At 47.9% G+C, this 12680-nt stretch overlaps 1 protein-coding gene across 2 annotated transcripts; it reads left to right on the top strand.

The window, feature by feature from the left end:
- Nucleotides 1-288: 288 nt before the first annotated feature.
- wdr36 (WD repeat domain 36) lies at nt 289-12680 on the top strand. 2 transcript variants are annotated; one of them, XM_080476619.1, is made up of 21 exons: nt 289-528; nt 1551-1578; nt 1649-1749; nt 2008-2125; nt 2201-2333; nt 2419-2473; nt 2576-2708; nt 2777-3073; nt 3921-3986; nt 4057-4146; nt 4224-4366; nt 4441-4558; nt 4633-4798; nt 4900-5008; nt 5077-5156; nt 5232-5339; nt 5426-5657; nt 5733-5852; nt 12013-12097; nt 12176-12363; nt 12440-12680. In XM_080476619.1, exons 1-21 carry the CDS (start codon nt 385-387, stop codon nt 12587-12589), a joined length of 2664 nt encoding a protein of 887 aa, XP_080332745.1. In that variant the 5' UTR covers nt 289-384; the 3' UTR covers nt 12590-12680. The 2 variants fall into 2 exon arrangements, with proteins under 2 accessions (XP_080332745.1, XP_080332746.1); XM_080476620.1 differs by lacking the exons at nt 12013-12097; nt 12176-12363; nt 12440-12680 and adding an exon at nt 11927-11975.

Raw genomic sequence — 12680 nt, 5'->3', positions numbered from 1 at the left:
AATGTGAGAAAATAAACACCGTCAATAAAAATTGCTAGAACAAAAACTGAAGACAATTATTGGAGAGTAAAACCAAAATATATACATTTTCTACCAGAACAAAGATTTGGTTTCGTAGAACAGAACGTAAATACTTTATTAATCCCAGAGCTCCTCGTCAGAGATGTTAATACATTTAAAACGTTTGGGTTGACGTGCAGCTGTGACTTCCGGCCAGCAGGGGACGGGGAACATACCCGGATGTCGCGAGGCGGAACTTTCGTGCTGCAACTGCATGTTTGTAGTCGGACCTGGAAGCTGCTGCCCCTCGTGTGTTTTCTCCACGCTACTCCGGTGGTTCAGGTTCTGCTCCGGTTCTCCTCGGTGTCTGCTCCGGTACCGGACATGTCGGCCGGCAGCTCGCTGTTCTCCGGCTCCCGAGTTCTGGGGATTTACTCCAACCATGTGCCGCACGCGCTCCGGTTCCACCTGAAGCACCGCGAGTTCTACATCGTGACGTCAGCCGGTCGCAACATCCACACGTTTAACGTAAGAGAACAAATGTTCTGCTAAACCTGCTGCTGCTCTGCTAAACTAAACCTGCTGCTGCTCTCCTGAACTAAACCTGCTGCTGCTCACCTGAACTAAACCTGCTGCTGCTCTCCTGAACTAAACCTGCTGCTGCTCTGCTGAACTAAACCTGCTGCTGCTCACCTGAACTAAACCTGCTGCTGCTCTGCTGAACTAAACCTGCTGCTGCTCACCTGAACTAAACCTGCTGCTGCTCTGCTAAACTAAACTTGCTCTTGCTCTCCTGAACTAAACCTACTGCTGCTTTGCTGAACTAAACCTGCTGCTGCTCTGCTAAACTAAACCTGCTGCTGCTCTGCTGAACTAAACCTGCTGCTGCTCTGCTAAACTAAACCTGCTGCTGCTCTCCTGAACTAAACCTGCTGCTGCTCTCCTGAACTAAACCTGCTGCTGCTCTCCTGAACTAAACCTGCTGCTGCTCTGCTGAACTAAACCTGCTGCTGCTCTGCTGAACTAAACCTGCTGCTGCTCACCTGAACTAAACCTGCTGCTGCTCTGCTGAACTAAACCTGCTGCTGCTCTGCTGAACTAAACCTGCTGCTGCTCTGCTGAACTAAACCTGCTGCTGCTCACCTGAACTAAACCTGCTGCTGCTCTGCTGAACTAAACCTGCTGCTGCTCTGCTGAACTAAACCTGCTGCTGCTCACCTGAACTAAACCTGCTGCTGCTCTCCTGAACTAAACCTGCTGCTGCTCTGCTGAACTAAACCTGCTGCTGCTCACCTGAACTAAACCTGCTGCTGCTCTGCTGAACTAAACCTGCTGCTGCTCACCTGAACTAAACCTGCTGCTGCTCTGCTAAACTAAACTTGCTCTTGCTCTCCTGAACTAAACCTACTGCTGCTTTGCTGAACTAAACCTGCTGCTGCTCTGCTAAACTAAACCTGCTGCTGCTCTGCTGAACTAAACCTGCTGCTGCTCTCCTGAACTAAACCTGCTGCTGCTCTCCTAAACTAAGCCTGTGTGTGGTTCTGTTTCAGGTGAGCCGGTTGGGGATTGTCTCCGTCAGTAAGTACTTTCACTCTGTTATTCATTCTGCTCTCTGGTCAATGGGATGTAAAGATTTATGGTTACCTAGGTAACAGCCTCCCAGATGACATCACATGTTTAGCAGCGGACAGGATGTTGGTGTTTGCTGCCGCTGGGCGACTCATCAGCGCCTTCGCTCGGAACAAAGAGGTATGAAACTTTAACATTTTTAAAGTGTGCTAAAGCTTTAGTAGTTTAAAATAGTTTAATTGTATTTGTCCTGTTTTAAACCATCTTAAATTTGTTTTTAGTTTTTAGTAGGATCTGCTTGTCGTTAGCCCCCTGCTAGCCTGCTGTGAGCTTGTCTTTAGCCCTTCATTAGCCTGTCGTTAGCCCCTAGCTAGCCCATCGTTAGCTGTTCGTTAGCTTGTCTTTAGCTCGTCGTTAGCCTGTCTGCTCTGTGTGCAGGTGGTGATGTGTTACCACGGTCACCAGCATGACGTGCACCTGCTGCTGCCTCTGGGCGATCAGCTGATCTCTGCCGACGTCGGCTGTGATGTCATCGTGTGGGACGTGCAGGGAGGTGGTGAGCAGATTGGGGGTGGGGCTTGAGTCTGGACCTGTACAGTTTACCCATCATGCCTCTCTCTGCTCCTTGCAGATGTTTACCTGAGGCTGCACTTTGACCCAACGACCTTCAACGTGTCGGCCATGATGCACCCGAGCACGTACCTGAACAAGGTGCTGCTTGGCAGCTCCCAGGGTGCACTGCAGCTTTGGAATGTTAAGACCAGGTTAGCGTGTTAGCGTGTTAGCGTCCAGGCTGCACCACATTCTGAGTGTTGTGTTCTAATAGGTGGAAGCATTTTCTGTCCCCAGTAAGCTGCTCTACACCTTCCCCGGCTGGTCAGCAGGAGTCACTGTCCTGCAGCAGGTCGGTACCACTTCCTGTCCGCACCTCCTAACCCCTAACCCTAACCCTACTTACTCTTATTGCACTTCCTGTCTGACTTTTTGCTTTGACTTTATTTCCCAGAGTCCCGCGATGGATGTGGTGGGCGTTGGCACGGCAACAGGTCGCATTATCATCCACAACATCCGATTGGACAAGACGCTGATGAGCTTCACACAGGACTGGGGACCAATCAGCTCTCTCGCTTTCAGGACAGGTACAGGAAGTGATCTGTGGCTCGCCCCTCCCTCCCTGCTCTCTTTAACCCTTCTCCCTTCCTCGAAGACGGACCCCCAATCGTGGCGTCCGGTAGTCCTCAAGGCCACATTGCATTCTGGGACTTGGAGCGTAGTCAGTTGGTCACTCAGCACCGACACGCACACAAGACGGCCATCGCCGCGGCGACGTTCCTGCACGGCGAGCCGCTATTGGTCACCAATGGAGCCGATAACGCCATCAAAGTGTGGATCTTCGATCAGGAAGGGGGCGGAGCCAGACTGCTGCGGAGCCGGCAGGGCCACAGTGCCCCGCCCACCACCATCCGTCACCATGGCAACGATGGGAAAAACATCCTAAGTGCCGGTAAACAAATATGATCGTTCATCTCAAACTTTCACATTTTGAACTTTCATTCCAAAGGTTCTAGAATAAATCAGGAATTAAATACTTAACTTAATGTTCTCAAAGATGCGCTACAATCTAGATGTTAGAGGAGGAAGACATAGAAATAAAACCTTGATGCCGCACGGCCTATCAGCGACGTGTCTGCAGCGCCGCCATCTTGGGGAGGTCTCCCGTTTGTGCTAAACATTGAGATCCCAGGCTAGAAAATCAACAAAAAAATTGGAGCTCGCTTGTTAGTCCACATATCAACACAAATGATACCTCATTTTAAAGCTGAGGAAAAGCTTTAACCTGTGGAAACCTCATGGAGGAATTATTGGGAGGGAGGAAAGTCTTAAATAATCAGAAGACTAATATATATATATATAATTTAGTTTTTATACTTGAAATGGCTCGAGTAACACTGGAGTCAGAAGCTCCGAGTATCAATATATTTTTCATGTAAACCATTTTTTTGGCTGCTGCGCCCCGTCAAGCAGGCGTAGGGATATTGACCGAGCCTGTTCACTATGTACTGAATCATGTGAATGTGTACCGTGCAAACACAACAACACATGGCTTCCAATGAATTGTCACTTAAATCTGCATAAATACACGACTTACTTGTGAAAAGTGATGCCTGTTTGTGCAGCCGTAAGCTGCACAAAATGAGGGCATTTCGGTTTTCACAAAAACTTGCCTTCGCTTGGGAGGACCTTCCCAAGATGGCGGACGGCAAGACACGCCACAGGCGGCGCCGCGAGGCATCTAGTGTTTGATATCTATGGGAGTAAGATGCTGAGCTGGGTTCTTGCTCCCCTTGCAGGTCAGGATGGGACGCTGCAGTCGTTCTCCACCGTCCACGAGCGATTCAACAGGAGTCTGGGTCACGGTGAGACGAACTTCTCAGGACGAACGTTCTGGACAAAAGTTTTTCGTCTCAACTTTCTTTTCTCTTTCAGGCTCGGTGAACAAGAAGAAAGAGCAGAAGAAGAAAAAAGGACTGTCCTACGAGGAGCTGCGTCTCCCCGCCATCACCTCCTTCTCCTCCGGTGGGCACTCTCATAGGCCCCGCCCACTCCCGCATGCAGCGCCCTTCACTGACTTGCTGTGTGTGTTTGATTGACAGCTGTCACTCGTCAGTCGGACTGGGACGGCATCGTCGCCTGTCACCGCAGTCGCCTAGCAACCACCACGTGGAACTACCAGCGGTGCACCATGGGAGCTCACCACCTGCAGCCTCCGGGCGTCAGATGGGACGCCGTCGCCACGGTAACAGTCATAACTGTAAAGGCCCTCTGCCGCCACGCTCACTCCAAGGGTCACCTGACTCCTGTCTGTTCCAGGCTGTTGACGTCACTTCCTGTGGGAACTTCGCTGTGGTTGGTTTGTCGTGCGGCCGCGTCGACGTCTACAACCTGCAGTCTGGCCTCCACCGTGGTTGCTATGGTGACAACGAGAAAGGTGCATTCACCTGATGGCTGTCAGTGATTGGTCGTCTCTGTGTTGTCCCGTCGTTAACATCAAACTCTTCACAGCTCACAGCGGAGAGGTGCGAGGGATCACCACGGATATGCTCAACCAGCTGACACTGACCGCCGCCTCTGATTGGCTGCTGAAGTTCTGGCGCTTCAAAACAAGGAAACTGGAGGAGGAGCTGAAGCTAAACGCGGCGCCTGCTAGCATGAAGCTACACAGAGACAGGTGGCGAAGAACAAATGCTAACAGGGACAGCTAGCTGTCTGTTAGCATTATGTGAAAAATAGCACATGCAGCGCAGTGCTAAAAGTTTTGTCTGTTTTCAGCGGGATGCTAGCATTAGCGCTGGATGACTTCACTCTGGCAGTCGTCGACATAGAAACCCGACGGGTCGTCAGGAAGTTTGCTGGTCACCATGGAAACATTAACGACATGGTGTGTTTTGTAGCGTTGATGCTATCTATGCTAACAGATAAGTGCTCACAATTTCTCATGTTCTCCAGACATTTAGCCCTGACAGTCGCTGGCTGGTTACCGTGGCAATGGACTGTACCATCCGGACATGGGACCTCCCCTCTGGAAGGTGGGAATGGGCCGTCACGCTACGCTCGTCTGTACTTCCTGTTCTCATGATGACCACTTCCTCTTCTGTCCTCAGCCTGGTGGACTGCTTCCTGGTTTCCACGGCGCCTGTCGGCGTGTCCATGTCTCCCACCGGAGACTTCATGGCGACCACTCACGTGGACAGTCTGGGCATATTTCTCTGGTCTGAACCAATCACAGAGCAGTGTTTGATGACATCACTGAGCCGTGTGTGATTCAGCCAATCACAGAGCAGCTCTCCTTCCTCAGGACCAATAAGAGTCTGTGTGGGCCTGTAGGGCTCCGCCCCCTCCCAGCCGACTTCCAACCAGACGTGGAGACGTTGCCGGGTGTCGCCACGGACGACAGCGAAGAGGAAGTGACAGCAGAGGAAGGTGATGACGAGTACCAATCAGCTGAGCAGCTGGGGGCGGAACTTGTGACTCTGTCGCTGCAGCCGGAGTCGCGTTGGAAAAGTCTGCTGCACCTGGAGACCATCAAGGTCTGTTTACTCTTCATTTACGGTCTGTTTACTGTTTTATTGTTTGTTTACTGTCTGTTTACTGTTTGTATCCAGCGGAGGAACCGTCCTGCGGCGCCCCCCTCAGCCCCACCCTCGGCGCCCTTCTTCCTGCCGACCGTCCCCGGCATCGCTCCTCGCTTTGCGTCTCCCGCCGCAATGGAGCAGGAATCTCAGGTAGGCAGTTGATTGGTATTGGGGGGGGGGGGGGGGGATTGCAATTTACATAAAAAGTAAGATTCATGTGAATGTGCGCTGGTCCAAATCGGTGAGTCAGCAATCTGAATCTTTAGCTCTTGACCTTGAAGAATCCAAAACACTTCATTTCACTGTTAGTGGCTGTTCTAGGCCGCCTGCTGCTGCCACTGATGCTTTACCATCAATGATGAGTCTCCTGTCTGGCTTGAAGTCAAACGAAGTCGTCTTGATGGGCCACCTAAATCTAAACCGGTTCCAACCCGTCTCAGATGAGCTCAAATCCTTTGGCAACATATTGAATCTGTTCCATTTGGTGACTGGAACCACAGGAACAAACCTGAAATGTCCTGATGAATCTACCTGATCCTGACATCAGGGACCTGTGTGTCTGAATGACTACAACTCCTAAGCTCAAGCCTCGAATCATTACAAGGCCAAATATGGATCAATTTGTGGAGCAGGCTGTGGAGCAGGCTGTGGATCAGGCTGTGGAGCAGGCTATGGGTCAGGCTGTGGATCAGGCTTGTGGATCAGGCTATGGATCAGGCTGTGGATCAGGCTGTGGAGCAGGCTTGTGGATCAGGCTATGGGTCAGGCTATGGGTCAGGCTGTGGATCAGGCTTGTGGATCAGGCTATGGATCAGGCTGTGGATCAGGCTTGTGGATCAGGCTATGGGTCAGGCTGTGGATCAGGCTGTGGAGCAGGCTTTCCTCCATCCTCTCTCTCGTTTTGACTGGGATAGAATTCCTCTCATTCCTGATATTGAAAGTTCATGGACGTTCTTCTGGGATGAGTTTACCAGAATTGTCGATGAGCATGTCCCCTTGAAGAGGTCCAGAATTAGAGGACGACACAATGCCTGGTTTAAATCTGATTTATCTTCTTTACTGCATGAGCACAATGAAGCATGGGAGGAAGACCGCAGATCAAATCAAGATCCGGCTCGGCTGCACTTTAGGCAATTGCGCAATAAATTTTCAGTTGAAATTTAAAAAGACAAGGCAAATGATTACCTTACAGAGACTACAGAAAACTACAGAACAACTAGAAAGTCTTGGAAGACAATTAAATCTTTATCTGGGAAGCCAAATGCAGTTGAGTTTCCCTCTTGTATAGTGAAGGATCCCAAACCGCCTCTGATAAATCTGTCATGCTTGACTGCTTTAATCAACACTTCATTGCTTCAGGGTCAATTCTGGACTCTTGTGGTGATCCTCAGAACCTCCTCCTCGGGTCCCAAACAGCCACAGTCCTTTACTTTCAAGCCAATCACAGTCTCTCAGGTAAATAAGACATTTATTCACCTGACTGTAAATAAGAAAGCCGGTCCAGACAATTTGGAGCCACACTTTTTAAAATTAGCAGCAGATTTTATTGCTCATCCCTTAACTTATCTTTTTAACTTATCTTTAACCTTTAATGAAATCCCACACGTGTGGAAGACTGTCTTTGTCCTCCCCTGCACAAAGAGGTGACCCCGGCTATTCTAAACAACTACCAAACTCCCTGCTCTGGGTAACATACAGTGGGTCCGCAAATTATTCAGACCCCTTTAAATCTGTTTCATTGCAGCCATTTGCTAAAATCTAAAAAGTAAAGAAATGTCATTAATGTCCACTCAGCAACCCGTCTTGACCGAAAAAAACAGAAATGTAGAACTTTTTGCAAATTTATTAAAAAAGAAAACCTGAAATATCACATGGTCAGAAGTATTCAGAGCTTTGCTGTGACACTCATTTAACTCACATGCGGTCCATTTCTTCTGGTTCTCCTTGAGATGGTTCTACACCTTCATTGGAGTCCAGCTCTGTTAAATTAAACTGATTGGACCTGATTAGGAAAGACACACACCTGTGTCTATAAGACCTTACAGCTCACAGTACATGTCGAGGTCGAAGGAACTGCCCAAGCAGCTCAGAGACAGAATTGTGGCAAGGCACAGATCTGAACAAGGTTACAAAAAAGATTCTGCAGCACTCAAGGTTCCTCAGAGCACAGTGGCCTCCATAATCCTTAAATGGAAGAAGTTTGGGACGACCAGAACTCTTCCTAGACCTAGCCATCCAGCCAAACTGAGCAATGGTGGGAGAAGAGCCTTGGTGAGAGGGGTGAAGAAGAACCCAGAGATCACTGTGGCTGAGCTCCTTAGGGGAGATGGGAGAAAGTTCCACAAAGTCAACGATCACTGCAGCCCAACACCAGCCGGGGCTTTATGGCAGAACCTCTCCTCTGTGCAAGACATATTGTTGCCTGCATAGAGTTTACCAAAGAACACATGAAGGACTTCCAGACTATGAGAAATAAGATTCTCTGGACTGAGGAGGCCAAGATAGAACTTTTTGGCGTTAATTCTCAACGGTATGTGTGGAGAAAACCCGGCACTGCTCATCACCTGCCCAATACAATCCCAACAGTGAAACATGGTGGTGGCAGCATCATGCTATGGGGGTGTTTTTCAGCTGCAGGGACGGAACCACTGGTTGCAATTGAAGGAAAGATGAATGTGGCCAAGTACAGAGATATCCTGGAAGAAAACCTCTTCCAGAGTGTTCAGAACCTCAGAGTGGGCTGAAGGTACACCTCCGAACAAGACCATGGCCCTCAGCACAGCTAAATACCAAAGGAGTGGCTGTGGAACACCTCTGTGACCATTCTTGACCGGCCCAGCCAGAACCCTGACCTAAACCCAGTCGAGCATCTCTGGAGAGACCAGAAAATGGGTTTCCACCAACGTTCATCATCCAACGTGACGGAGCTGGAGAGGGTCTGGGGGGAGGACTGGTAGAGAATCCCAAATCCAGGAGTGAAACACTTGTTGCATCATATCCAAGAAGCCTCATGGCTGTACTCGCTCCAAAGGGTGCTTCTACTCAATACTGGGCAAAAGGTCTGAATACTTAGGACCACGTGATATTTCAGTTTTTCTTTTTTAATAAATTTGCAAAAATGTCTACATTTCAGTTTTTTCTGTGGAGATGGGGTGCTGGGTGGACATTAATGAGACATGGAATGAACCTTTTAGATTTTAGCAAATGGCTGCAATGAAAGAGTGAAAAGTTAAAAGGGGTCTGAATACTTTCCGTACCCACTGTCCTTAAATCCCTGGTGAATGAACAACTAAAAGAGTTTTTATACGCAAATGATATTCTATCAGATTACCAGTCAGGCTTTAGGAAAGGGCACAGTACGGTCACAGGAACCACTAAGGTTTTAAATGATTTTATTGTGACGTTGGACAGAGAACAACAGTGTGCAGCACTTTCTATTGCCCTTTCTAAGGCTTTTAACACAGTCCACCATGACGTTCTGCTCCAGAGACTCCTGGACATTGGTCTAGAGGAACAAACGGTTTGCTGGTTCCAAAATGATCCGTCTGGACGAGGTCAGAGCGTGCAGGTTGATGGCAGCACCTCCAAGTTACTTCTAGTGTCCAAAGGTGTTCCACAGGGGGCGGTCTGCGTGCCTTTGTTATTCACAATTTACATCACTACCCTCGATCAGAATGTTTTGGATGCTAACTTTCATTTTTATGCTGATGACAGTCATTTATTGTTCTGCACCGTCTTTAAAAGAGGTAGTACTCTTTAAGCTGCAGGCAGATGTTTCTGCTGTTCAGTTCAACCTGACAGACCGGCATAGGCCTGTCACGATAACAAGTTTTGCTGGACGATAAATTGTCCCAGAAATTATTGCGATAAACGATAATATTGCCATTTTGATACCATTTTTCCACTAATATATTAAGAATGGTATAATAATGCAAGTAAACCCTTTTCAAGATAAATAAACTTTTATTTCTTAAGAATATTTAAAATTGGAATATTATGAAAAAATAAAGAATCAAAACCACCTCATCTGTCCTTCTCCTTCTCAGGGGGTCTCCTGCTGCTCTCAGGTGTGCCAGGTGCCCCCCCCCCCCCCCCCCCCCCCCCCCCCCCCACACACACACACACACACACTAGAGTGATTGACAACAGGGTGTCCGCGGGCTTTTAAAAAGTATTAAAAGTTGATAAATCAATTGTGGGAAAATGAAGGCCCTTAAAAGTATTTTAAAAAGTCTTCATCGCGATTCTATCAGGTATTAAATTTTATACTCTTTGACTCGGTTGCGTTCTCGGAGCCGCGCGCGTACGGGTGCGAATATTCCGGCGCAAAAACAGACGAGAAGAAATGTCCGCTCCAACCTGCAGAGAGTTCTGATCCATGATCCTGGTCTGCTTCATGATCCTGGTCTGCTTCATGATCCTGGTCTGCTCCATGATCCTGGTCTGCTCCATGATCCTGGTCTGATCCATGATCCTGGTCTGCTTCATGATCCTGGTCTGATCCATGATCCTGGTCTGCTTCATGATCCTGGTCTGCTTCATGAATCTGGTCTGATCCATGATCCTGGTCTGCTTCATGATCCTGGTCTGCTTCATGATCCTGGTCTGATCCATGATCCTGGTCTGCTTCATGGTGCTGAAATGATCCCCAGTGTTTCCCTGCTGCTGCTCTGCTCGCTGGCTGCAAACTGTGGACTGGATTTCCTGAAGGGAGGCGGGTCTCAATGAGACCAGGAGGAATGAGTCAGGAAATCCATTCCACAGTTTGCAGCCAGCGAGCAGGCTAGGGAAGTAGCACTGTGCTATCCAACTTTTCCAACTGTTTGGACCTATTTTACGCTCAAAGTATCGACGTGGATGTTAGCAAAGCCGTGGTACAGCGAGGCGGTCGCTCTGCCGCCAGACGCCACAGCCAGCTCCCCGAGGAGAACGGCACTGACCACGGCATCAAAACAATGAGCAGCAGCTCCTCCAGGCTGTCAGCAGGCGATTCACACCTCCGTGAAGCTGCGTCCTACTCCACGCTAAACTCCCTGAAAATAGTCCCAATGGTTGGAGCTGCGTTAGAGCTGGAAACATTGTGTTGCTGCTGCCTTGCTCAAGAATTTCCCCAGGGATTAATAAAGTGATTCTGAGGTTCTAAAGGTAGAACTAGTTTATTATGAGATGATGACGTCACGCAGACCCCCACATTGTCCACATGGAACTAAAATACTTTGTACTGCTTCCTTTTCTGACCTGATACTAACCTCAAGTTGTCTTTTGAGAGAATACATGTATACATTAGTACATTTCATACTTTACTGTAGAGAGGAGTTTATTACAGCCTCATATAAAATCAACAATAATGATAATAATATTAAAGTAAACAGCTCTGGTATCTGAATAGTATCAGCAGATATACAAATTTAAGTATCAGGATCAGAAGTGAAAAAAGGTGGATGGGTGCTTCCCTACTGCAGTGCAGATGAGCAAGTTCCTGAAGCTGTCCCTCCATCAGACTCCTGGAATAAGAACATTTCAATGTTCATGAATTGTACTTCAATACTTGTTTTCAAAATATTTCAGTGACAAACTGGATCCACATTTTGTCAGTTTGTGTTCTACAGTACTGCACTCTGTCATACATCAGTTTGTGTCTCTTTATTGGTGTACTCTAGTCACTGAATACTATCAGTTAATTATGATACTACAATGTATTTAGTCTAAAACTAGTCCCTAATTCTCTAGTATGCACAAGAATTTACTTCTTCCCTTTAAATCATTACTGCAGTACTTGTATATAATAGAGCTGTTTTCAACTATTCTAAGGTAATTGAAATGACTGTTAATGTGTAAATACTTCTTTTTACTCTCGGTTCCGACTGTACATACGGAACTGGGCAAAAAAGCCTTCATGTGTTCTGCTCCATGTTCATGGAACGTTTTACAGAACCACCTTAAACTCACTGAGCTGCTCTCACTGGAGAGTTTAGAACCTTTTACAGCACCTGTTCTCTTTTTAACTAACTTATTTTAAACTATTTGATAGTTTTTAGAGTTTTAGCTTTCATATGCTCTCTGTCTGTACTTTTTATTGTATTTCATGTACTTGTCTTTTGCTATTTGTATTTAAAGAACATTTTTGTATTATTGACACTGTAAATGTATTTAATGTACTGCTGCCAGGACACACCTGTAAAAGAGACGATTAATCTCAATGTGGTTCTCCTGACTAAATAAAGGCTAATGAATGATTGGTTGGACATGTGCGCGTCATCATCCAATCAGAGCGCAGGCCGCCAATGACATCACGTGTCCTGTTTGTCAGTCCAAGGTCCTGACGTCGGCGTTTCTCAGAGGTCAGATGTCAAAGTTCAGTGCGACTCTGAAGGAGGAGGTGGAGTCTGGCTCATGTGAGTGTTAACGTGAACTTCACTTAAATAAATCTACAGTTCTGAAATGTAAACGGCTCTGATTGGTGAATGTTGCAGTCCAGCGCTCGCTGCGCCTTCTGAAGGATTGTGGGCCGTCGGCGCTCTCCGTGGAACTCACCTGCCTCTCACCTGAGGGGGGCGGAACCACCACCCTGCTGCGGGCCTTCATCCACATGATTGACAGCATGCTGGCCAGTGGGCGGGACTTTGATCTGGCTCATGCCTACCTGGCGTTGTTCCTGAAGGTCAGTCAATCAGAACGCGACGCCACCACTCAGTCACTCGTCTTGTTTGTCAACACTTTGTTTGTTTGTTTTGCAGCTACACCTGCGCTCGCTATCGCACGACGCCGTCGCCATGGAAGCGCTAAGCCGCCTGTCAAAGAGGCTGGAGGCAGGGTGGGCGGAGCTACGAGCTTCCTTTAACCAATCCCTGTGCTTACTGTCGTACACAAAGAGTGCCCTGCTGTGATACACACACACACACACACACACACATTTTGTATCAGTGTTTTTAAGGTTTTCTCTTCAAGCTGTTGTTGATAAAAAGAAGATAAAAGGTC

This window comes from Lipophrys pholis (genome assembly GCF_963383615.2).
Source record: "Lipophrys pholis genome assembly, chromosome: 12".
Lineage (NCBI taxonomy): Eukaryota > Metazoa > Chordata > Actinopteri > Blenniiformes > Blenniidae > Lipophrys > Lipophrys pholis.
This window is presented reverse-complemented; position numbering and strand designations above follow the sequence as displayed.

Bases quoted from the DNA above. Each gene is read 5' to 3' on its own strand.
- wdr36 (XM_080476619.1), top strand. From the start codon at position 385: ATGTCGGCCGGCAGCTCGCTGTTCTCCGGCTCCCGAGTTCTGGGGATT. The intron at 2,334-2,418 runs GTTAGCGTGTTA...TTCTGTCCCCAG, and splicing joins CTTTGGAATGTTAAGACCAG to TAAGCTGCTCTACACCTTCC. The intron at 5,853-12,012 runs GTAGGCAGTTGA...CCTGTTTGTCAG, and splicing joins CAATGGAGCAGGAATCTCAG to TCCAAGGTCCTGACGTCGGC.